The 23,908-nt window shown below is 48.3% G+C and overlaps 1 protein-coding gene across 4 annotated transcripts in view; it reads left to right on the plus strand.

The window, feature by feature from the left end:
* The window catches only part of KDM2B (lysine demethylase 2B), a 121,921-nt gene that overhangs the window by 80,696 nt on the left and 17,317 nt on the right, over positions 1–23,908 (plus strand). For all 4 annotated transcript variants that reach the window (XM_058531377.1, XM_058531378.1, XM_058531379.1 and 1 more), the window contains one exon: positions 19,296–19,520. In XM_058531377.1, coding sequence (XP_058387360.1) covers positions 19,296–19,520 — 225 coding nt within the window. The remainder of the gene's footprint in view (positions 1–19,295; positions 19,521–23,908) is intronic.

A 23,908-nucleotide genomic window follows, 5' to 3' on the forward strand; every position in this document is an offset into this window, starting at 1 on the left:
AGAGTACTAAGAAGAGCTCCTGGCGCTCCCGTGACCCTTTTGTCCCTCAAATTTAGGCATGCTCCTTAATCCCACTGGACTTAGAAAGATCTTGTCTCACCTGGAATTTTTCAGCCATCATCTGTATCATTTTAGAACCACTTTATTGGAACTTTCAGATGGTGTTCTGCTGAAATAACCTGTAATTAAAGGCTGTAGCCCAGGATTTCTTTCTTAGTCTGATAACCTGCTCAGCTGTCTGTGTTAATAATGCCAAAGACAAATTCTTGGAAAGCAATTGAGATATTGAGGGCTCCTGCCTTTGGTGGAGTAATTAGAAAGCCAGGCAGGCACTGTAAGTGATTGCTTGCCATTATCGTGGTTTTATTTTTGGAACAATGGCCTATCCTTCAGACTTTTCTTTTTGTCAAATGTCATCGTGTATTTCCCATTTTAAAGGAGGACACTTGATCATTGACATTGGGAATAAGTTGTCATGTTCTTTTTTCCTCCTCTTTCTGTAATTTGGCTTTGTTGGAAAGACGGATGTGTATACGACCCAATGATGTCAAATAATCTGTTCTTCAAATTTAGGTGATCTAGAGGAAAAAAAGAGCACGATTAGGTGACTACAGCTGAAATATTTGCATTATTTAATTTTGCTTCGTGTTACAAAGATGGGAAGGACAAATATATTTGTTGGGACAAGGGGAACCTTGATTATATACAAAGAAAGTAGGTGGGAAGTGAAAGCTATAGTCAAACCTGCTTTAAACCACCAGTGAATGTAAATGACTAAACAGCAAAGTACTCTGAAGGATTTCTGAGATAATCTCACTTATAAAAATGATTTTGTGTGTGTGTGTGGCTATTTTAGATTTGTTTCCCTCTCAGTTAATCTTTATGGGACAAGACGGCAGGAGGGGCTTGTTGGTTTGAGTGTTCCTGATTGATTGATTGATTCTTTGGGGGGATGGTGTTATTTTTTATTTTTTCATTTGTATCACATTTTTTAAAATTGTTGAAAAATATACCTAACATAAAATGGACTATTTTAACCATTTTTATGTGTACAATTCAGTGGCATTAAGTACATTCACATTGTTGTACAGCCATCACCACCATCCATCTCTAGAACTTTGTCATCATCTGAAATTGAAACTCTGTACCCCTTAAACACTAACTCCCCATTCCTCCTTCTCTCTACCCGGTGGCAACCACCGTTCTACTTTCGGTCTCTGTGAATATGACTACTCTAAGTAACTCGTATAAGTGGAATCATACAGTATTTGTCCTTTTGTGACTGGCTTATTTCACTTAGCATAATGTCCTCAAGGTTCATCCTTGTTGTAGCATGTGTCGGAATTTCCTTCCTTTTTAAAGCTGAATAGTATTCCATTGTATGGATAGACCACATTTTGTTTATCCATCCATCTGTTGATGGACACTTGGGTTGCTTCCATTTTGGCTATTGTAAATAATACTGTTATGAACGTGGGTGTGTAAACATCTTTTCAAGTCCTTGCGTTCAGTTCTTTTGGGTATATACCCAGAAATGGAGTTGCTGGATCATGTGGTAATTGTTATGTTTAATCTTTTGAGGAAATGCCATACCATTTTCCATAATGGCTGCACCAGTTTATATTCCCACCAACAGTGCACAAATGTTCCAATTTCTCCACATCCTTGCCAACACTTGTTATTTTCTGTTTTTTTGATAATAACCATCCTAATGGGTAGGAAGTGGTGGGTGTTATTTCCTTTTAACTCACTTTATTTTTTATACTGAAGTATTCTTTAGAAAATTACAAATATCATGGCATTCCACCCCTAAAAACTTAGATTCGCATCTCTGAAAAAAGAAGAATATTTTTCTACATAGCCAAAATAATGTTATTATACCTAACAGAATTTACAATTCCTTAATACCAGCTAATGCCTGGTCATATTCAGATTTCCCAAATTATCCTTTACAGCTGCTTTGTCCAAATCGGGATCCAATCCAGGACCACACATTGAATCTGTTCTTAATTCTTTTAATCTAGACATTTCTCTCTTTTGTGTGTGTGTGAGAAAGATCAGCTCTGAGCTAACATCCGCGCCAATCTTCCTCCACATTATGTGGGACGCTGCCACAGTATGGGCTGACAAGCAGTGCGTCGATGCGGGTCCGGGAGCTGAACCCAGGTCGCCAGCAGCGGAGCGCGGGCACTTAACTGCTACGCCACGGGGCTGGCCCCTAATCTAGACATTTCTCAGGACAATGATTTGGAGAAGATGGGACCATGTGTCCTGCAGAATATCCCACTTGATGCATTTGTCTGATTGCTTCCTTTGTGGTGTCATTTAACTTTTTCCCTACCTCTTATAATTTCTGTAAATTGGAAATTAGATCTAAAGCCTTGGTGAGATTAAGGTTAAGTATCATAGTTAGTGGATTAGGGTGATGGCAGCCTGATTCCTCCATTATTCAGTTATGTTGGTCCCTCTTTCCTCCAGAGAATAATTTGGAAGGGGATATGTTGGCCCCCTGCTTCTCTCAACACCAGTTGATTATTCTTTCCTGTATCAATAATTTTATCAGGAGATGAAAATGAAGCTTTGAGTATATCACCCCTCCTGTATGGATTAGCTGGGTTTCTTTTGCAGAGCTTTCCCTCGTTAGCTGGAGCTACCATTAAATACAGTTCCTCCTGAAAAGGCAGCATACGTGCTTAATTCTTTCCCTTTAAATACCAATTTTCAAAGTAAGGAGTTGATTAAATGGCTGCTTCAGATGGTGACGGATGAGTTTTGTCAGGCTTTTTCTGTTTTGAGTGTCATGATAAACTCATGGATTTTCATAGATCCAGGGGGCTTTTAGAGGCAAATTGACCTGCTGGAGATGAGCCATTTTTAAAGAAAAGCAAGAATGGTAACTGAAGAGAGGCACATGGCAGCAGCCAAAGAATGTGTGTGTGTGTATGGGCGTGTGCGTGTGCGTGCGTGCGTGCGTGTGTGTGTGTGTGTGTGTGTGTGTGTGTCTGTTCCTCGATCCCTACTCCCAGCCACACCAATCTGTGTGCACTTGCATTTGTCAGGCGTCCCTGAGCAGAAGAGCTTATCGGACCCCCACAGTGACTGTTCGCAGCTCATTTGAGAGGTGATTCAGCTCTCTCTTTGGTTTGGTTAGTTTCAACATGCCCCAGGGTTTAGGGCCTGCGTTTCCTAACCAGGTTACCTTTCAGGAATAGGAACTAAGATCACTCTAAAGTGATGGCTGATGAAAATAAAAATTAAAAAAAGTATCTGTAGGGGCTGGCCCCGTGGCGTAGCGATTAAGTTCGCATGCTCCGCTTCGGTGGCCCTGGGGTTTGTGGGTTCAGATCCCGGGTGCAGACCTATGTACCGCTTATCAAGCCATGCTGTGACAGGCATCCCACATATAAAATAGAGGAAAAGGGGCAGATGTTAGCTCAGGGCCAATCTTCCTCAGCAAAAGAGGAGGATTGGCAACAGATGTTAGCTCAGGGCTAATCTTCCTCACCAAAAAAAAAAAAAAATCTGCTTTTTTATTAAGGTAAAATTCACCTAACATAAAATTAACCATTTTAAATTGAACAATTAAGTGGCATTTAGTATATTCTCAATGTTATGCAACCATCACCTCTATCTAAATTCCAAGATATTTTCATCACTCCAAAAAGAAACCTAGTACCCATTGGCAGTCACTGCCCATTCCCTGCTTCCTCGTCCCCTAGCCCCTGGCAACCACTAATCTACTTTCTGTCTCTATGGATTTGGCTATTCTGGACATTTCGTATAAATGGAATCATACAGTATGTGGCCTTTTGTGTCTGGCTTCTTGTAGATGTATATTATGCTTCTTAGCATAATGTTTTCAAGGTTTATCCACATTATAGCATGTGTCAATACTTCATTCCTGTTTATGGCCGAATAATATTCCCTTGTATGGATATGCTACATTATGTTTACTCATTCCTCAATGGATGGAAATTGGGTTGTTTCCACATTTGGGCTATTGTGAAAAGAGCTGCTATCAGTGATGAACATAATTTTACTCCTATTTTGCCTCTTTACTGTCTGCTCTGTCATCCCATTTTGAGTAATCTTTGGATTTGATCTTTTCTTTTGAGTCCAAGTTCCACAGAACTTTATATCCTGTTTCTCCAGGTCTTTCTTTGGAGGATGGTGGGATAGATAATGTGATGGGTGCTCTCGTTAGGAAGGAAATGAAGGGGGAGATTTGGTCTTGCTAAGAAAAATATTTTTAAATTACGAAAGCCCTGGTTATAGGCTGGAATTCTGCTGGCATTTTATGTATTTTTAGCCCCTCATATTTTCCGGAGCCGGGAGTGGGGGGTGGGGGTTGTAAAGTGAACCCATTTGTCTCATCCAAATTGTCTGAGCACTCAGCCTTAGCCTGAATTTTTGTAGGGAAATGAATAGAGAAGGGAAGTAACTTTCTAAGGTCAGCGAATGAGTTGGAAATGGGGTGGATGATGGAGAAACATTCTCAGATCAATGCCAGTCACCTGTTAAATTGGTTAATTTTTTAAAAATCCTGTGCACAGTCACAAATCTTCCAGTGAATGTAAATATTTCTTGGTTGATTTTGGTAGTGTAAGGAGACCGTACTAAGAGAGGAACCCCATTTAACAGAAACCTCGGTCTGTTTAAAGGACCCATATGACAAATACACGTGGTATTTATTTTTTTTAATTTTTTATAATTTTATTTATTTATTTATTTTTCTCCCCAAAGCCCCAGTAGATAGTTGTATATCATAGCTGCACATCCTTCTAGTTGCTGTATGTGGGACGCGGCCTCAGCATGGCCGGACAAGCGGTGCATTGGTGCGTGCCCGGGATCCGAACCCCGGGCCGCCAGTAGCGGAGCGCGTGCACTTAACTGCTAAGCCACGGGCGGCCCCTACACGTGGTTTTTAAATGTTTGTGGAATGCCTCTCCAAGGGAGCAATTAAATAACATCAGTAATTTCCTTAACAGAAATTGCTGCAGCCCTTGGTCTGTCATTCAGTCACTCTTTGAACCATAGTTTTTTCCAGGCAACCCTGGAATCAGTCCTAAGTTGCTATGTCACACTATGCAAAAATTCCTCTTATTTACATTTTATTAGGAAAATAACTCTCCAAAAGACCTCCTTTTGCCATTAAGGGGGAAAACAACCTATTGAAGAACAGAGAGACAAATGGTAAAATAATAGTAAAATAACTGAAGCATGCATTCTCTATCGCTTGTTAAGCACAAATTATTACTTGCATTAGGAAGGGACCCTTTGCATGCCTGCTCTGTCATTTCTGTTCCCTCCTTAGGGGCACATTTACAAATGGTGTCCATTGGTTCAGGAGTATGCCAGCCAGTTAGTTACTGGTCTGGACACACAAAACCCATTCTCTGTCCCTGCCCCAATCCTCTGGAAAATAATGTCCCCAAGCTTTAGCCGTGCCCTTTGTGACATAGGTAAGAGGAAAAGGGCCACATGCTAGAGAGACCCTCACCCTAGGGAAGCCTAGAATCCAAGGGGCACTGCCCAGTCTGCCCTTTTCCCTTCCTGTTCCCGGAAGTGGGGATGGAGCTGACGGCTTCCCTCTTCCCCTACCTTGGCTCACTGCCATCCCTGCCCTGGGACAGCCTGCAGCGCCCTTAGGTGCCTAAGTCTGGGTAGAATCTCTCGGCAGATAAGGGTCATTTCCGGTGTCTCATGATCCGATAGACCAGAAAATTAAATGACACTCAGAGAAGCCAGGCAAGTGGGTAACGACTCTGACTGAGGGGGACTTGGCTTCCATCTGTTTTTGCTTATTTCCTCACCACTTGGTGAAAGTTCTGGATCCTCTTGGCTCAGGGCAAGCACCAACTGCCCGGGTGGCATCAGCTCTGGGGAGCTCCTTCTAAGAATGTAAGCCTTGGCTACGTGGAGCTGGGAGAGTGTTTAGCTCTTAAGGTCACTCAGAGATGAAGTCGAGAGGGACAAAGGATGAGCCAAAGGCACAATGTCAACACTAAATTTTAAGGTGGCAAGTCTACTGGGCGAGGGCTGGCATAATGTATTTTATATATACAGTCCAGCACACTATTAATAGAAAACAAATGATGGATAATTGTGGACCAGTTAGCTAAAGGAAACTTGTTCGTGGGAAGTAGAGGAAGAAGCTCTTCCCAAGCCTCAGAAGAGAAATTTTTAAGAGGTATTAGGATAGTGGCTGGCGGGAGCCTTCTCAGCATTTGGAGAGAACCCACTGCAGCATCATGCCTTAATCCTGGCTTCCTACTTCCACAGTTGGCCCCTGACAGATAATCAGACAGCAGTTTGGTTACCAAAACCATACCTGCCTTGAAATTGAATTTGAACCAAGAATACAGAATTTGCAAAATTTTGTAAGACACAGTTAATTTTTTTCTACATAACTCTGAGTTTTTCACTTGGCTTATTACATGGGTCTCGTTTGGCATCTTCGTCTCTTGTCTCTGGCATGAGGCATTGGAGTGGCGTGATTAACTGCCCAAGCTCCAGGCTCCAACTGCCTATGGGTTCAGATCCAGGTCCTTTCATTTCCTAGCAGCAATGTGCCTCAGTTTCCTCATCTGTAAAATGGGTGACCAACGGTACATACGTCATAGGGCTGTTTAAAAGAGTAAATGAGATAATGTCTACAGCACACTTAGCACCAGGTCTAGCCCTTCAACCCAGCTTAGTCAATATTATCTGCTGTTATTGCCTAGGACCCCGAGGGGGTCTCTGGTTGGTGTTATATAAGGGACCCTGGGCTTGAGAGGTACTTCCTAATTTTCTTTGGGCCTCCACTTCCTCACCTGTGAAGTGAGGGGCTCTGGTGAGGCCCCTTCTAGCTCAGCAATGACATGACGGAAGGAAGGAAGTTTGTGTTAGCTACAGCTTCTGTTTATCAACACTTTCCCTTTCTCTTCTTTGAGCCATGATAAATGAAAACTTTTTACTTCCTTAAATACAGAATTGAGCTTTTGAGAGTTCTCAAAAGAAATCAGCTCAAAGACAAGTCTAAATAATCTTGCATTCCTGATATGTAATGGGAGAGACTTTCAAGAAAAAGTCCTGCTTCCATACCTCTCTCTCCATGTATTGTGTTATTTGGGTGTCTCTGTGCCCTTGCAGTTTTGATCAATTACAGTGAAGTGAAAGCATGGTTAGCATTTTATCAGCCCCACCCCCTCTTTGAAGAGGCTTCCTACTGGGTAGAGTGGCCCCTAAGAGGTCATCAGATACAGATTTCAGTCCATCAAGGTAGCTTTTTAAAAGCTGAGACCTTTGGGGGCGGAGGGAGGTGAGGGGGGTATTCTTTTGCTTTTTGTTTTTGTTAACCTTGAGTGATTGTGAAAAATATAAGGGAAGAAAGAAACTCAACCCAGAAATATTTCAGTTAAGAGCAAGTCTACTGGGATTTTTTTCCCATCGTGTCAGTGGGTGTATAAATTTCAGACAGACTTTAAAATCCACTCAGTAAAACTGACATCCCTGTTTATTCACTCCTGCCGACTCCCTGCTTAGAAGCCTCCTGTTTTATTTACAAGGTCTCCGCCACACATTCTGCCTTCCTGGAAAGCCCAGGCCGTGACCTGCCTGTAGGTCCCTTCTGTTCTCACAGTGGATTTCGTGGCCAGTGGCCTGGGCATGAATAACAGTTGGATGACATTGCAGAGTTGATCACTACATTTCACAGCTCAGGAGCTTTTTCTTGGGAAAGCCTCTGATCTCTAACCTACAGAAGGTTATCCATCCCTCGGTTCGGCAAACCTTCCCATTTTATAGATGAAGAAAATGAACAAGTATGCATGTTCAGTGTCACCTTGGACATTCCTGGTTAGATGATGTGTATCCCTGCTCCTTAGCTTGAGTTTAGCTGTGGTTTTGATGCTTATAACAGCATTGATCACTCTAGCTAATGGTCACTGACCTCCTCCTTCTGAGTAAGAGCTGCTGGCATAAGTCCCCATAGACTTTTTTTTTTAAATGAATCTCAGTCTGGATTTCCAGTAACAATATTCTGCAGGAGTGGGCTGCTTTTGGAGTAAGCATTAGGAACCTTGATAGTTTAAGAATTTAGAAACCCATACCTCTGGGCCAGTCACGAGTGCTGCCAGTCTCCTAGGAGAACTGGGTTCTGGCCTGCAGCGCCCTCACCCTTTCTGAGATCAGCTCCTAGGCGCTGCAGAAGGCGGGGGTTCCTGTCCAAGAGTGTGGGGCACCCACCTCAGGGCAGAGTGCATTCAGGGCGTTCTCCCTGGCAGCCTCTAAGTCAGGCGGCTCGATCGGAACTCCGGCTCGCACCACCCCACATTTTACGCTGACTCCTTCTCTACCTGGAAAGGCAAACCGGAGGGCAGAGAGGGCAGTGTCAGGGGACTGGCCCAACCCAACTGCCCGCGTCCGGGGGAACTGGGCCACAGACTGTATCCCGGGTTCGCGGGCATCAGGTTCTGGCCCCAGGGCTTGTGCAAACCCGGGAACCCGTGTGCCCGCTGCCTGGGGCACAAGGACCTGTGCCCGGCGTCGCGTGCAGGGCCGCCCGCCGTGGCCTCTGCGCCCCGGGGCTCCCGCGAGACGCCCCGAAGGACCACACAAAAGACCCCACCCCGGGTTGAGCGTGCATTTCCTGTTCGAACGGCGGCGGCGTGCAGCCACCCATGTGCATCCCGCGGCGCGCTGGCCGGGCGGGGCGCGGGGCACGCCCCCACGCAGTCCCAGTCCCCGCGCGCCGGCCGCGAGGGGCCGCCCTCGCCGGGCCCGCCCCCGTGTCACCGCAGGCCGGGCTCCCTTTGTGTGCGGCCCGAGCGCCGCGGCCGCGCCATTGGCCCGCCGGCCCGGGGGGCCAGCCCCTTCCTGGCTCGCCTCATGCATATGCATGAGCGCCCCGGCCCTCCCCGCGCCGGCCCCTCCCCGCCCCCTCCCGCGCGGGCGTGCGAGGCGCGCGGCGCGGCTCCCTCCTCGCGGCAGCGGGAGCCGGAGCCGGAGCCCGAGCCCGAGCCCGAGCCCGAGCCAGGGCGAGCCGAGCCTGCTCCGGGCGGGCGGCGGCGGCGGCGGCGCCGCTCCAGCCATGTCAGCGCGCGCGAGCCTGGGCCCACCATGAGCCATGGCCATGTCCGTGAGCGCCGAGGACGACGACTATGAATCGGAGCCGGACCAGGTCGGCGGCCCGGGGTGGGGCTGAGGGAGGGACCCGCCGCCCGCCCGCCAGCCCGACCTCCCGGCCGGCCGACTGACGCGCCCGGGGCGGCCGCGACGCCGCCGCCGCCGCCGCGATGAGGAGAAAGTTTTGCAGCCGCCGCCGGCGGGGCCGCCAGCCGGGCCCGAGCGGGGCGTGGAAGAGCGCGGCAGGCCGGCGGGCGCCGCGGGCCCCGCAGCCGACCCTGGCGGGGGGCGTGTGCGGGCGGCCGCGCGAGGGTGGCGGCCGTGCCGCGGGGACAATGTGGGCCTCGCCGTCGGGCGGGCCCTGCCGGGCGCGGGCCACGGCCGCCGGGCAAGTTGCGGGCGCCGGCGCGGGCGGCCGGGGCGCGGCGCGCCCTCCCCTCGCGCCCTCGCCCGCGGCCCACGCGCGTGCCGGGCGCACCCGGACCCGGGGCCCGGCGCCTCTTTCCTTTCCGTTGGCAAAGTTGCACCGGGACCCGCGGCCTCTGGGCCGGAGGACGCCCGGGGCCCGTGGGCCCGACGGCCGAGCTTTTGTCTGGGCGCCGCGCGCCCGCCGTGGGCAGACGGAGACAGGAAGGGGTGCGAGCCGCGGCCGGCGCGGGGAATCCGGAACCCCAGCGAGTCCGCTGCGCGCGGCGGCGGGAGGAAGCCGTGACCCCAGATGGCAGTATTTGGCCTCGGGTGGATTCAGGAGGGAAAGCGACCTCTCTTGGGACCCGGGGGGGGGGGGGCAGAAATGTGTGTATAAAACAAAGCCCTGGGTGTGTTTACGGCATGAATTCACTCTGGGAAGCTTCGTGTCTAGGAAGCGGGGGAAGAAAGTTGAGGTTTTACGAAGTATAATCTGCACAATATTTGAAACAGGGCACAGGCTAGGTACGCTCGTCCAGGGAATTAAGCAGCGGACGGGTTGCGTTATCCTGTGGGCATGGGGCTAGGCGAATAAGATGCTTATTTATAATCCGGGATGCATTTCCTCAGTGGAATAAAGATGTTTTGGAATGTCCAGGCCGAGATGTAGGAACGTCTTTTTTCTTCCATTAGGCGTGATTGAGGAAGTACTATATATGCTGCGCTTAAATCGTACCACACGTATTTTTCGGTGGTTTTATTTAACAGAGACAAAGTTAAAATTGTGTTGCTTTCTCAGTTTTGCTGGACATTTCTCAGCCACGTGTACATCATGAGGTGTTCCCGAATCTCACTGGTTTTATGGATTGGCTTAACCCAGAGACAACCAAGTGGTTTTGGCTTGGAACTTTTATCAAGTCGAGAGCACAGTATGTGAATGGTTCTCAATTCTTGCTCCTTAGTTCACACCTCAACTCTTGGTTTGAAATTTTCACTTCATTTGGGTGTACCTAATCCCTGCCAGCAGTTGACCATTTCTGTGGTATCTGGTCCTTAATAAGACACTTGTATGCGGTGTTGACAGCACTTTGATAGTTCAGGATTGAGGTTCCTGTTACCTGTTTTGTTTTGTTTTGTTAATTAGGCCACACCCTATGGCCTGTGGTAGATGCAGTCTTTGACACTGCATGAGACAAGACCTCGTGTGTCTCTAGGCTTAAAACCATGCTTTCAGGTCCTGCCACTCCTGAGAGAGACTTCCATCAGGAGAGGACCTGTGCTCCCTGCAGCCAGATTTTTTTTCCTCCTCCTCCTGTCAGTTAGCCTGGTTGTGGCACTTCTGGAGGTGTTAACAGCAGAAGTTCTGGAGGTTGTGATACTCACTTTAAGATGACTTTCTCCACTCAGGTGCATTGAAGGAGTGTACATCTAAGCCAGATCAGTGGGCAGCAGGTTTTTCCTACAGTTCCAACAGAGAAGACAGTTGTCAGCTAAAGTAACCTGCATTTAGGGACACTCCAGGCTGTGGCTCACTGCCGCCAGCCTCCCCCCACCCTTTCCTCACCAGTTGTCTCAGCCCTGGGATTTCTTGGGCCTGAGAAGAGTGGCTTCCTCTAAGGACCTCGAAGGCGTTTGTGTCTTCCAAATGAGAGCCAGAGTCTCCGGAGTCTTTAGTTCACAGGCTCTAGACCCCTCTCTTCTCTAAGTCTCCTTCAGGGAGGGCTCGGGAGGTGTGACTCCCCCTGTCTGCACCCCACCCTGCCAGAATGGATTTGACACCAAAGGAGCGGCCCTTTAACAGGGAAGAGGGGGTGGCAGGCCGGGAGTGTGGGCTTGCAGGTATACTTGCCCACCTGCTGCATGGAAGGACACAGCGGCGGCCCTGCTGGGAAGTCACTGTTGCCCAGTCCGTCCCTGCAGCTGCGACTAGCCGCTCGCTCCCACCCCCATCAGAATTTTGCCTTCTCCACCTTAAAAGTCTGTGCACTTCTCTCCGTACCCGAGGCTGGTGTCCAGCCCTGGACAGCATTGGGCTTCCTTCAGCCTGTTCTTCTGGGCTGGCCTGTCTGCCTGACACCTTCCCACAGCAGCCTGGGTTTCCCCTGCTCCCGAGGTTGCGGCCTGTGGGACTGGAGCAAGGGGGTGATGGGGGGTGGGAGGAGATGCCTTGCATGCTCTGTGCCGGTGCTCACCCTTAGCTGGGCCTTCTCCCATGGGCTTCATTTGCTTTTCCAGTGCAGAATGTGTCGGAAAATTCTTCAGCTCTGCTTTTCAGTTTGAGGAGATGCCCCTTAAAGAAGGGCTGTTAGAAGAATTCTTGTTCCACCTTGTTTTTTTAACCCCTGAAGTGAAAATAGATTTATTCTCTTTTTTCCCTATAAAAACGATTATTGCTTATTTAAAATAATAAAAATAGGGGCCGGCACGGTGGTGCAAGCGGTGAAGTGTGCGCGCTCCACTGCGGACGTCCAGGGTTCGCTGGTTTGGATCCCGGGCATGCACCGACGCACCGCTTGTCAGGCCATGCTGTGGCGGCATCCCGTATAAAGTGGAGGAAGATGGGCACGGATGTTAGCTCAGGGCTGATCTTCCTCACACACAAAAAATAATAATAATAAAAATAATAATTAGGAAATTATGAAGAAAATCTTTTGGAAATTTATGCAGCCCTAACCACTGTGTTACTCATTATAGCTTCTTACATAGTGAAATTTTAAGACAGGGATCCCTGACCCTTCCGGAAATTATATGCAAAAGTTTTGTGATTTTGTGCCTGAATGCATTTTTCTGAGGAAAAGGTCCTTAGCCTTCTTCAGATTCTCCAGAGGTCCTGCTGCCCCCTGGGTTTCTGGAGCTCTTGTGTTTTTATTCTCTTACTCCTTACTCTCAGTATATAAACAGACTGAACCCCTCCCTGGAGTCTACAGGTGTGTGCTAAGGGGCCTGTGATGCTGCTAAAATCCAGCTTTTCCTGGGATGTTCATTATGCTTGAAGATTTGGAAACAGACATAATGTTGAAATAAATCTGTTATGCAGTAGAATGCAACAGTAGCATGACAGAGGAATTCAACACTGTTAGGGGGCAATAGCCACCCCTTGGGCTAAGTGTCAGTGTGCTGCTGTTAGGGTAGTTTGGTGGGAAACATAGAACTGTCTTAATAGTAAAAACACAGCCACATTTTACTGTTTTTCTCACTGGCTCCTCTTGACAGTTGAAACTCGAGCCTGCTCCCTTCTTCGACTCTTCTCTGTCTCTGCGGGGCCGCGACCTCCTGCTGCTATTCCTGCCTTTCTGGCTGTGCCTCGTCAGCTTGCTGTTTCTCACCTGGCCCTCAGATGTTTTTCTTCTTGAAGGTGCTGTCCAGGGCCCTCTTTTCACTCTGCCCATTCTCCCTGGACAACCTCATGGACTTAACTAGTCTAACACTGTGTGATGCTGATTCCCAGTTGTGTATCTCAGCTCTGGTCCCTCCTGCCTGCTCCACCTTCCCTGGATGTCCCGTGGGTCCCTCAGCTTCCACGTGTCCGTGGTGGAGTCACTGTTCTCTCCCCTCTCCTAAGTCCCTTGTTCCGTTGCTCAAGCCAGAAACCTCTGAGTCTTCTAGGACTCTTCCCGCCTGTGTACCCCATGTTTAGTCAGCCTCCCGGGTCTTCTAAAACCAGATCTGCTTCTAAAATGTCTCCTGAATCATCTCCTCCACGTCTATGGCTTCTGTTCACGCCTTCATAATCTTTGGCCTGGACTGCTGTAGTATCTTCAGCTCATCTCCCTGCCTTTCATCTTGCCCACTGCCCAGAAGACAGTCACTCTGCACACTGTGGCCAGAATACAGTCATGTTGCTGCTGCCTGTCAGGTCCTGAACTGATCTTACAGCGGCCAGCATTTCTCTAATGCGGCACACAGGGCCCTACAGAATCAGGCTCCTGCACCTCAGGGCGGTTTTCCAGCAGCCGTATCAAGCTATTTCTTGAATGTGTTGTGTAGTTTCGTGTCTCTATCTTTCTCTTCCTTCTGCCTAAAATATCCACTCCCTAACCCCACCCCTACCCCTGGCCTGCAGAGTCCCTTTCTCCCTCAACGACTCACCTTAGTCACCACCTCCTGTGTCTGTGACACTTTTCCCAACCTCCCTCCTCAGTGAGATGAGGCATTTCTTCTGGGTCCAAGGCTTTAGAGCCACTGCCTGGGTTCATATCTCAGCTTCTCATTTATTGGCAGTGTGACATTGGGCAGATAACCATGCTGTGTCTCCGTTTCCTCATTTCTAAATGGAGATAATAATAATTCCTACCTCATAGATTATTGATACAAGTATTGAAGAGTGGTCACTTCAATAAACATTATCATCATCATGTTGCATTGCATATATGTGGTTACATGTTTTTCTCCCCCTAGACTGTAGTGCCTTTGAGAGTAGGGAACACATCTTACTCATCTCTGTCGTCCCAGCACCTAGCATTGAATCTGGTACATAATTCACAGCCAGAAAACACTTAGGTAGGTATGTGGGTGAGTGAATGTGTGAGTGAGGGAGTTAATGAATGAGTCTTCAGTGCAGATCATGTACTCTATTGCCTAGTGGTGGTGAGCATCTTTTCACTTTCTTGTTGCCCACTTGTATGTCTTTTTTTGAGAAATATTTATTTAAATCCTTTGCCCATCCTAAAATTGGGATACTTGTCTTTTTTATTGTTGAGTTGTTAGAGTTCTTTATATATTCTGGATACTAGCCCCTTACCAGATGTGTGGTTTGTAAATATTATCTCCCATTCTGTGGTCTTCTTCACTTGATAGTGCCCTTTTAAGCACAAAAAGTTTTTAATTTTTAATTCCAGTTTATCTTGTTTCTTTTGTCATCTGTGCTTTTGTTGTCATATCCAAGAAACCATTGCCTAAACCAAAGTCATGATTATGCTTATGTTTTTTTCTAAGTATTTCATAGTTTTAGCTCTTAAATTTAGGTCTTTGATCCATTTTTGAATATAATTTTTTTATACAGTGTGAAGTAGGGGTCCAACTTCATTCTTTTGCTTGTGGCTATCCATTTGTCCCCACACCATTTGTTGAAAACTGTTCTTTCCCCCACTGAATTGTGTTGACACCTTTGTCGAAAATCAGTTGATCATAAATATTTTGAGGGTTTATTTCTGAACTGTCAATTGTGTTCCATTGATCTATATGTCTGTCCTTATGCCAGGACCACACTGTCTTGTTTGCTTTAGCTTTATAGTAAGTTTTAAAATCAGGAAGTGTGAGTACTCCAACTTTGTTCTTCATTTTCCAGATTATTTTGGCTATTCCAGGTCCCTTGCATTTGCATGTGAATTTTAGGATCAGCTTGTCAATTTCTGCAAAAAAGCCAGCTGGGATTTTGCTAGGGATTACATTGACTCTGTAGATCACTTTGGGGAGTATTGCCATTTTAACAATAGTAAATCGTTCAATCCATGAACACAGTATGTCTTTTCATTAATTTAGGTTAATCCAAGTAATTTTAATACCAGTATTTTAGAGATGAGGGATTGGAGAGGTTCTACCCGTGAATATTCTGGAGAATAGGATCTGATAGGAGGCACTCAGTTAGTATTTGTGGAATGAGTGAATGAATGAACAAACGAACTACCTTAATAGTATTCCTTTTAAGGATGATGCTTATGAGTTGCTGTTGGAAAAAGGGTGTTGGAATACTAAGATTTGGGTGTGTGGGCATATGAACTCTAGATTTTCCTAACCAGATGCTGCCGAGGATATGGATCCTGAGATGATAAATCAACAAGTGGCCTTGGGGTTGGGGAGGCTGATTTGTGTGTGGAAGTTAGTGGGTCCCGTTATTCCCTTTTGCTGAGAACATTTCATGCTGAAATTAACAGAGGCATTCTGGGTTCCTTAAACAAATAGAAGCAAGGGTAGGATAGAGTAGAATTTAGTATTGGTTTGTGAACTTTTAGATGTCACCCAAAAGAGATTAGGACCCAACTTGATGCCCAAATGAGACTTGTTCACCTTCCCTAATGGAGACGCTCTGATGTCTTTCTTACCTGTAGATTTTCTCAGTGGTCTTTATTAGGAGCCTGCATTTCAGGTGTTGCTCAGTTGACTCCTGACCAGCCAGCTGGTGCCCACTTCCTACAAAGGGCAGCCTGTGAAGCTGCAGGCGCTGCAGCAGCAGCAGCTTTTCTAGCTGGATTTGGCGGCTGGCTAGAGGGGGCCGGAAGCAAGGTCTTTGGAAATGGCAGCTCCTTACACTTCTTCTTTCAAGGCGTTGTCTGTCATTGGCTCTGTCATTTTCCCAGCATGTCTCAGCTGCCGTCGAGATCCAAGCAGATTTGTTTTTTTTCCATAGGTGGGGAATGAGCTTTGGAAAGCACAGGGAGGTGGGCTTATCCCACAGTCACATGCGAGCTTTGTGACCCTGGCTGGATTGGCGCACCGTTTTTACTTCCAAGAGACACTGTCCTCGTGGCCAGCGAGGCCAGAGGTGCCCAGTGGCTATTTTTACCTGACGTTCCTGAGTGGGAGGGAAGAGCCATATTTGGACTCCTGGAATTTTTTTTTCAGTCTTTCACCAGAGAAGCTAGTCCTTAGAGTCTCCTGCTCCAGGGTCAGAGTGTGAGCCCTTCGCCTCTGCTTTTGTCTTGGAGGTTGGACCGTGCGCTGCCCTTTCTGTACCTGATTCGAGGCTCTGAATCACCCACCTTGTTGCCCATGTTTCAGGGATCTGAGGAGTGAGTTGGTAACAGGACACCTGCTCTTTATCAGAAAGTCTTCCGGGCTGTGAAGAGAGGGAGATACCTTCTTGGTTTCCATTTCTCTGGAAGTAGATGTGCTTCTCTGCGCCTCCTGTTGGCAGCCATCATACTAAGGGCTTCGAGGCACTGGCTATGAAACCGCTCCAGGGCATGGGGTCAGTTTGTGGACTCTAGGGGGCTCTCACCCTACTTGTCTGCACATCATTGTGCTTCATAGTGTTCAGAGTGCGAGTTGGGGGTGTGCACATCCTGTGCTGGCTCCGTGACCTGGGGCAAGTCACTCAACCTCTAGCTCTAGTTTCCTCATCTGAAAAATGGCATCTCTTATAGGGTTATTATTGGGAAAATTAGGTAATATCATGTAAAATGAGGAGCACAATAGCGGGCACTCAGCAAATACCCACCTTTACTGCTGTCACCTTCCTTGTCATTGCTGCTTCCGCTCTGCACTCCTTGCTGCTCTTTGGTCAGCTGCTTAGTTTTCAGGTCCAGTGGTCCTTTATGTGCTATTCTCAAATCCAAAGGCTCTGAAAACTGATCTTTTTTTATTACTCATCTGGCAGCAAGACCTGGCCTGAATTGACATACGTGACGTGTAGGCCAGTTTATCCTACTTAACGTGTTATTGCTACGTAATGAGGGGTGCCCCGTACCTCACTGGGGTGCTGTGTAAGGACCGGTATGAGGAGGCCTGTGAGACCCTTCGCTGCTTTTTTTATGTGTGTGTGAGGAAGAGTAGCCCTAGCTAACATCTGCTGCCAATTCTCCTCTTTTTGCTGGGGAATATTGGCCCTGGGCTAACATCTGTGCCCATCTTCATCTACTTTATATGTGGGACACCTGCCACAGCATGGCTTGATAAGCGGTGCATAGGTCTATGCCCGGGATCTGAACCTGCGAACCCCCAGGCCGACGAAGCAGAGCGCCCGAGCTTAACCACTGCGCCACCGGGTCGGCCCCTCCTTTGCTACTTGAAGGAAGAAAAACTGGCATTGAAGCAGCCCCTTCCCCCAGGCAGCTGGTTGGTGTGTGTAGGCCTGCCCGTGGGGCCCTCCCTGGTGACAGGGCCGCTGGCTGGGCTGCCCCAGAGGTGAGGGTGGGCATGACTGAGTGAGTCTGGAGTGTCTTTGTGGGAGCAGTGGGGTCAGGGCAGGGGGAGGTGAGAACAAATGGCCCATGGAGCCGAGTCTTGCGTCTCCCTTTCCTCTTTGGAGTTCAGAGCAAATTGAGTGGGATCAAGATCCAGAGTAGACCCGCTTCCTGAGGTGGGCACTTCCGCCTCAGAGACTTCACAGCTTCCTTGAATGCTGCAGGCTGTTGGGAAAATAAATCCGAGGGAAGGATCCACTTAGGGTGTCAGTACCAAAAGGTGTGTGTGGGACGGGGTCTGTGAGATTTCTTAGCTTTCTGCAGGAACCACTGCACTGCAGAAGGAAACTGATGATGATGAGGCTTTATTCACGGAAAAAGGTGGACTGTTTTTCTTCCTGGTGTGGTTGTAAGTTTCTAGGCAGCCCCTGTGGTGTTGCTCTCCTGCAGGAGGGCCCTCTGCACTGTTAGGATACATAGTAAACACATGTCTGGGCCCAGGAGCTAACAAAAGGATGGGATTTTGTTTAGGGCTTCAAGTCTGACAAGCAACTGAATTTAAAAGGCTGGGCATGGACTGAAGGTTGTTTAATTGGCGGAGAAGGGCTTTAAGCATTAGATGCCAATTAGCTCAGATAGTTTTGCGGGAGTAGTGTGTCTCCCTGACAGAGGGATGAACCACTTCTCAACAGACTCGTGTTGCTCATAAAGGTGCTTCAGACAAGACACACTTGACCATCCTGGTCCTTCCCACTTGGATCCCAGGTGGACAGGGGACCTCGGCAGTGTCCTCCAGCAGCTGGCCTAGGAGCTGCATCGCAGATCCTGGTTTTCCAGAGGCTCTGGAGCTGGTGGTCAGGATGTAAGGACCTCAGGGCAGGACCTGTGGCTGGCATTCACTGTTGAGCATTTAGCATCACTTTCTGTTCATCTGCCTATCTCTGTTTTCTTCTGAGTCACAGGGAAAGGGGTTTGTTCTCATTCTCCTGGGCTTTGTTTGGTTTACTGAGCACGTCCTATGTGCCAGCCATCTTGTTGAGAGACAGTGGTGACTAGATACCCTTGATAACTGCCTTCCTGAGCTCCCTGTCTCAAAGGGAAGACCCATGAGAGAACAGACAGTTATGATGATGGTGCTGTGATGGGGCCCACAAGAGACACCCCGAACCCAGTGCAGGGTAGTCAGGGAGGGCTGCCAGAAGAAAGCTGTGTGAACTGGGTCCTGCAGGATGAGTTAGCCAAGTTGAGTGGGGAGGGGTTTGGTGTTCCCTGCAAAGGGAACAGAGGCCGACTGTGTGGCCCTGTGCAGCCTCTCCAAGGAAGCACAAATAGCAGAGCCTGGCCTGAGGTGGGGGGGGGGCTGCTATGAAGGATCTTGAGCCGGGGCATGCTACTGTCAGGAGCAGGGGTGCCTCTGTGTTAGTTTCCTGGGGCTGCCATAATGAAGTACCATAAACTGGATGGCTTAAAACAGCAGGAACTTACTCTCTCATGGTTCTGGAGGCCAGAAGTCTGAAATCCAGGTGTGGACAGGGTGCGTGCTCTGAAGGCTCTAGGGGAGGATCCTGCCTTGCCTCTTCCAGCTTCTGGTGTTTGCTAACTTCCTTGGCATTTGTCAGCCTGTAGACACATCACTCCCGTCTCGTGGCCATCTTCTCCCCTGTGTCTTCACGTTGGATCCTTCTGTGCCTGTGTCCAAATTTCCCCCTTTCATAAGGACACCAGTCATATTGGATTAGGGCCCACCCTAATGACCTTATTTTAATTTGGTTACCCCTGTAAAGACCCTATTTCCATATAAGGTCACATTCTGAGGTACTGGGGTTAGGACTTCAACATATCTTTTTGGGGGACACGATTCAACCCATAACACCCTCTACTGGGGGGATCTAGCCACCCCTGCAGCCTTCCATTTCAGTCCTGTGTGTTCTCCCGCAGAACCGGGCGGTAGGTCGGCCCAAGGGGAAGCTGGGCCCGGCCTCCGCGGTGAAGTTGGCCGCCAACCGGACCACGGCGGGAGCTCGCCGGCGCCGGACGCGATGCCGCAAGTGCGAGGCGTGCCTGCGGACAGAGTGCGGAGAGTGCCACTTCTGCAAGGACATGAAGAAGTTCGGGGGCCCTGGGCGGATGAAGCAGAGCTGCATAATGCGGCAGTGCATCGCGGTGAGTGCGGGGGGCGGCCCCTCCTGAGAAGGCTGCCCCGCCCCGGTCTGGTGCGTCTCCACCCCCGGGAGTGGAGGTAGCAGCCTTTCCTTCTTCCTGGACCCTGGCCCTCCTCTGAATCGAGACCCCACCTCCCCTGCACCAGGCTGGTTTGTTCATCTGTTTGTGTATCTGTCCAGTCCCTCTGCTTAAAGAGAATGTTCTGGCGGCAGAAACCCCTGAGAGGTGCTCCCTCGGGAAAGAAAGGGGGCTTGGACTAGTGCTGTTTTCAGATTCCACATTGCAGGTTTTGGGCAGTCCTGCCATGTGCTCAGGCTCTCTTTTCTTTGTATAGTCTGATGGTCTTAGAACTTCTTCCTTCCCTAGATGGCGGAGGACTTTGAAGTCTGCCATTAAAGATGTCAGGGCAGCTTGTCCTGTCTGTGACCCCCCGTTGCCAACATTTATGGTCCAGTTCATGATGGTTCTAGGCCCTCCCTTCCTTCCTGTCCTGCCTTCAAAGTCAGAGGTCTGGGTGGAAGGTCAGTTGCCCTCCTGAGGGACTGCCCCTCATAAAGAGGACTGATTTATGGTACCTGGGAGCTGGGCTGCTGGAGAGCCTGGCCAGCCCCTGCAGACTGCCTTACCTCTGGCTTTGCCCCAGGACAGGGCAGTGGATGTAGACTCTGGCAGCGTGGCATGGTCCTGGGATCTGTCTGTGCATCCCCCCTGCACACACCCACCCACTCTGCCTTCCCTAAGGTGCTGTTCCCAGGAGCCCCAGGGTCCTCCCTGTGGGAGTAGTGATCTCCGTGCTCCTGGGGGAGAGCAGGCTCAGCAGGAGGGACAGATCCTTGTCCCTGGGTGAGCTTCTGCACAGGTCCAGCCTGGCATCAGGTGAGGCTTTTTCTCTGGCCGCTGATGTCCCAGCAAGCCCAGGGCCACCTTCCCCTTCTCTCTCCACACACACACAACTGGTTTTTTCCCTAATTGTGGTCAGAAACACATAACATAAAATTTACCATTACAACCATTTTTAAGTGTGCAGTGCAGTAGTATTACCTATATGCTCACTGTTGTGCAAACCAATCTCTAGAACTTTTTCATCTTGCCCAATGGAAACTCTATATCCAGTGAACAGCAGCTCCTCTTTCCCTCCCCCAGGCCCCGTCAACACCTTTCTACTGCACTTGCTGGACACCTCATATGAGTGGAATCATGCAGTATTTTTCCTTCTGTGACTGGCTTATTTCTCTTAGCATAGTGTTCTCAAGGTTCATCCATGTTGAGCATGTGACAGGATTTCCCTTTTTTTTAAAGGCTGAATGATATTCCATTGTATGTAAATACTGCATTTTCTTCATCAGTTCATTTGTTGATGGACACTTAAGTTGCTTCCACCTCTTGGCTATTGTGACTAATGCTCTAATGAATGTGGGTGTGCCCAATATCTATTTGAGATACTATGTTGAATTCTTTGGGGTATATACGCAGAAGTAGGATTGCTGGATCATATGGTAGTTCTCTTTTTAATTGTTTAAGGAACCTCCATACTATTTTCCATAGATGCTGCTCCATTTTACATTCCCTTGTGCATTGCCAGTGCACAAGGTTTCCAGTTTCTTCATACCCTTGCCAACACTTGTTATTTTCTGTTTTTTTGATAGTGGCCATTGGAATGGGTGTGAGGTGATATCTCTTTGTGGTGTTTTGTTGTTGTTGTTGTTGTTTTTTGCTAAGGAAGATTGGCCCTGAGCTAACATCTGTTGCCAATCTTCCTCTTTTTGCTTGAGGAATATTCACGCTGAGATGACATCTGTGACACTCTTCCTTTATTTTGTAAGTAGGTCGCTGCTGCAGCATGGCTGCCATTGAGTGGTGTAGGTCCACACCCGGGAACCAAACACAGGCTGCTGAAGCAGAGCATGCTGAACTTCACCGCTAGGCCACAGGGCTGGCCCCACTCTCTCCTTGTGGTTTTTATTTTTATTTTATTTTGTTTTATTTTGTTTTATTTTTATTTTATTTTATTTATTTATTTATTTTTTGTGAGGAAGATCAGCCCTGAGCTAACATCCGTGCTAATCCTCCTCTTTTTGCTGAGGAAGACCGGCTCTGAGCTAACATCTATTGCCAATCCTCCTCTCCCCGCGCCCCCCCCCCCCCCCCGCCAAAGCCCCAGTAGATAGTTGTATGTTGTAGTTGCACATCTTTCTAGTTGTTGTATGTGGGACATGGCCTCAGCATGGCCGGACAAGTGGTATGTCGGTGCGTGCCCAGGATCAGAACCCGGGCCACCAGTAGCGGAGCGCACGCACTTAACCACTAAGCCGTGGGCCGGCCCTCTCCTTGTGGTTTTGATGTGCATTTCGCTAATAATGATGTTGAGCATTTTTTTATATGTTTGTTGGCCATTTGTATGTCTTTTTTCGAGAAACGTCTGTTGAAGTCCTTTGCCTGTCTTTTAGTTGAATTGTTTGTATTTTTGTTGTTGAGCTGTAGGAGTTCTTCGTACATTCTGAATATTAACCCCTTATCAGATACATGGTCTGTAAATATTTTCTCCCATTCTGTAGATTGCCTTTTCACTCTGTTTCCTTTGCTGTGCAGAAGTTTTTAAGTTTTACTGCTTGTGTTTTTAATTGTTACCTGTACCCTAGGTCACTTGAATAGATTTCAGGGAATTTGAGAGCCCCCTTGAAATTAAATACAGATTTCTATCTGTGTGCGTGCATTGATGTGCATTTTTCTGGAGCGAGGGTCTATGTAATCCATTGCATTCTGTCAGGATTTAAGAGAGGTTGTCTAACGACTGTTGGTTTTGAGAACAGTGTCACCTAAAACTCGGCATGTTGGCAGTGACTCAGGACTGTCTCCTCCTCTTTAGCCTTGTTTTCTCTTCTACCCACTCCGTCTCCCTTGTGTCCCAGGCCCAGGTATAGGAAACCCGTCTCTGCTGTCTCCTGTTCTTTGCAGCTCTGGTGCCTAGCCTGGTGCCTAGCACAGTGAGTGTTGGTGGAAGGAAACCTCACTTTTGTACGTCTCCTCTGCTCTCCGACCTGACAACATGGCTTCTAGACCTGATGGCACATGCAGCTTGGCGTGACCCTGCGTCCTTACTCTTCTTGCGGCCTGTCCCCTTTGTTGGGGCACTTCCTGCCATGTTTTACCTGCCTGACACATGCAAGCCCACCTCTATTCCTTTTCCAAGCCCTTCTCTCTCGATGTGCCGGCATCTCCCTCTTCCCATAACGAGCCTTCCCTCTGCTCCCTCTCCATGAGGCTTGCTTCCCAGCCTTTACCCCTTCCCACCGTCCAGCACCATCTCCCTGCTAGCCCAGGCCTGGGTTTCCCCTGCAGTAGCTTCGCCTCTGGTTCTGCCTCTCATCACCTATTTCAGTCAGTCTTCTTCCCCTGCTCCCTCCACCCCCCCAATCACAGGCTGTCTTCTGGCCACTGGGTGTTCACCACCCAGCACCCCCAGCTTTGATCTCCCTGTGCTCCCCTGTCCCAGTTGGCCTGGCCTGCTCCCTGCTAATGAACGCAGCACATAGGTCTCTCCACTGGGAGATCCCTTCTGCCTTTCCCACTCCCCACTTCCCTCTTCTCAGCCCAGAGGAGCCCAAATGCCCTGTCCTGCTTCTGATAACACTTGCACACGACTTTTCCGTGTTTTCCTCGGATTTCAGTGTGTTCTGTCTTCATTTTCCCAAACACCTCGGGGGAGCAGCTGTCTTCCACATTACTGTTCCCCTCTCGATTGCTTGCTTCAGGCTTTAGCAGATGTTTATTAAGTATTTGTTGAACGAATGATGACTCTTTTACCTTCAGTGTTCTATTTATTTGAATTCAAATTTTATAGAGTTTTTCACTTACCACTGGAGTGTATATCCCAGCTTTTTTGAAGCTCCTGTAACTCGGTTTAGTGAAAACTGACTGTGTGTTTCCTCTGGATGCTGGGTGCTGTATCACGTGCTGCGAGGCAGGCGTGTACAAGGGGGAGAGTGTAAGTGGCCTGGCCCGTCTGCAAGGGGTTTATAGCCTAGTACATCAGTTCTTACTTTGTGGTCTTGGTACTTACCCTCTTAAGAATCAGGAGGACCTCAAAGAGCTTTTGTCTATGTGGGGTTATTTATTAATATTACTGTATTCAAAATTAAAACTGAGAAATTTAAAAATAACAAGAAACCCACTACATGTTAACATAAATAACATTTTTATGAGAAAAAACTACATCTTCCAAAACAAAAATGATTAGTAGGAAGAATGGCATTGTGTATGTTTTCATAAATCTCTTTTATGTTTGGTTCATTAGCAAAGACCTGGATTTTCATAGTTGCTTTCTATTCATTCTCTTGCGATATGTTCTTTGGGAGGAACTATGTGAGGAAAATCTAGCCTCACACAGA

Source organism: Diceros bicornis, chromosome 35, assembly GCF_020826845.1.
Source record: "Diceros bicornis minor isolate mBicDic1 chromosome 35, mDicBic1.mat.cur, whole genome shotgun sequence".
NCBI lineage: Eukaryota > Metazoa > Chordata > Mammalia > Perissodactyla > Rhinocerotidae > Diceros > Diceros bicornis.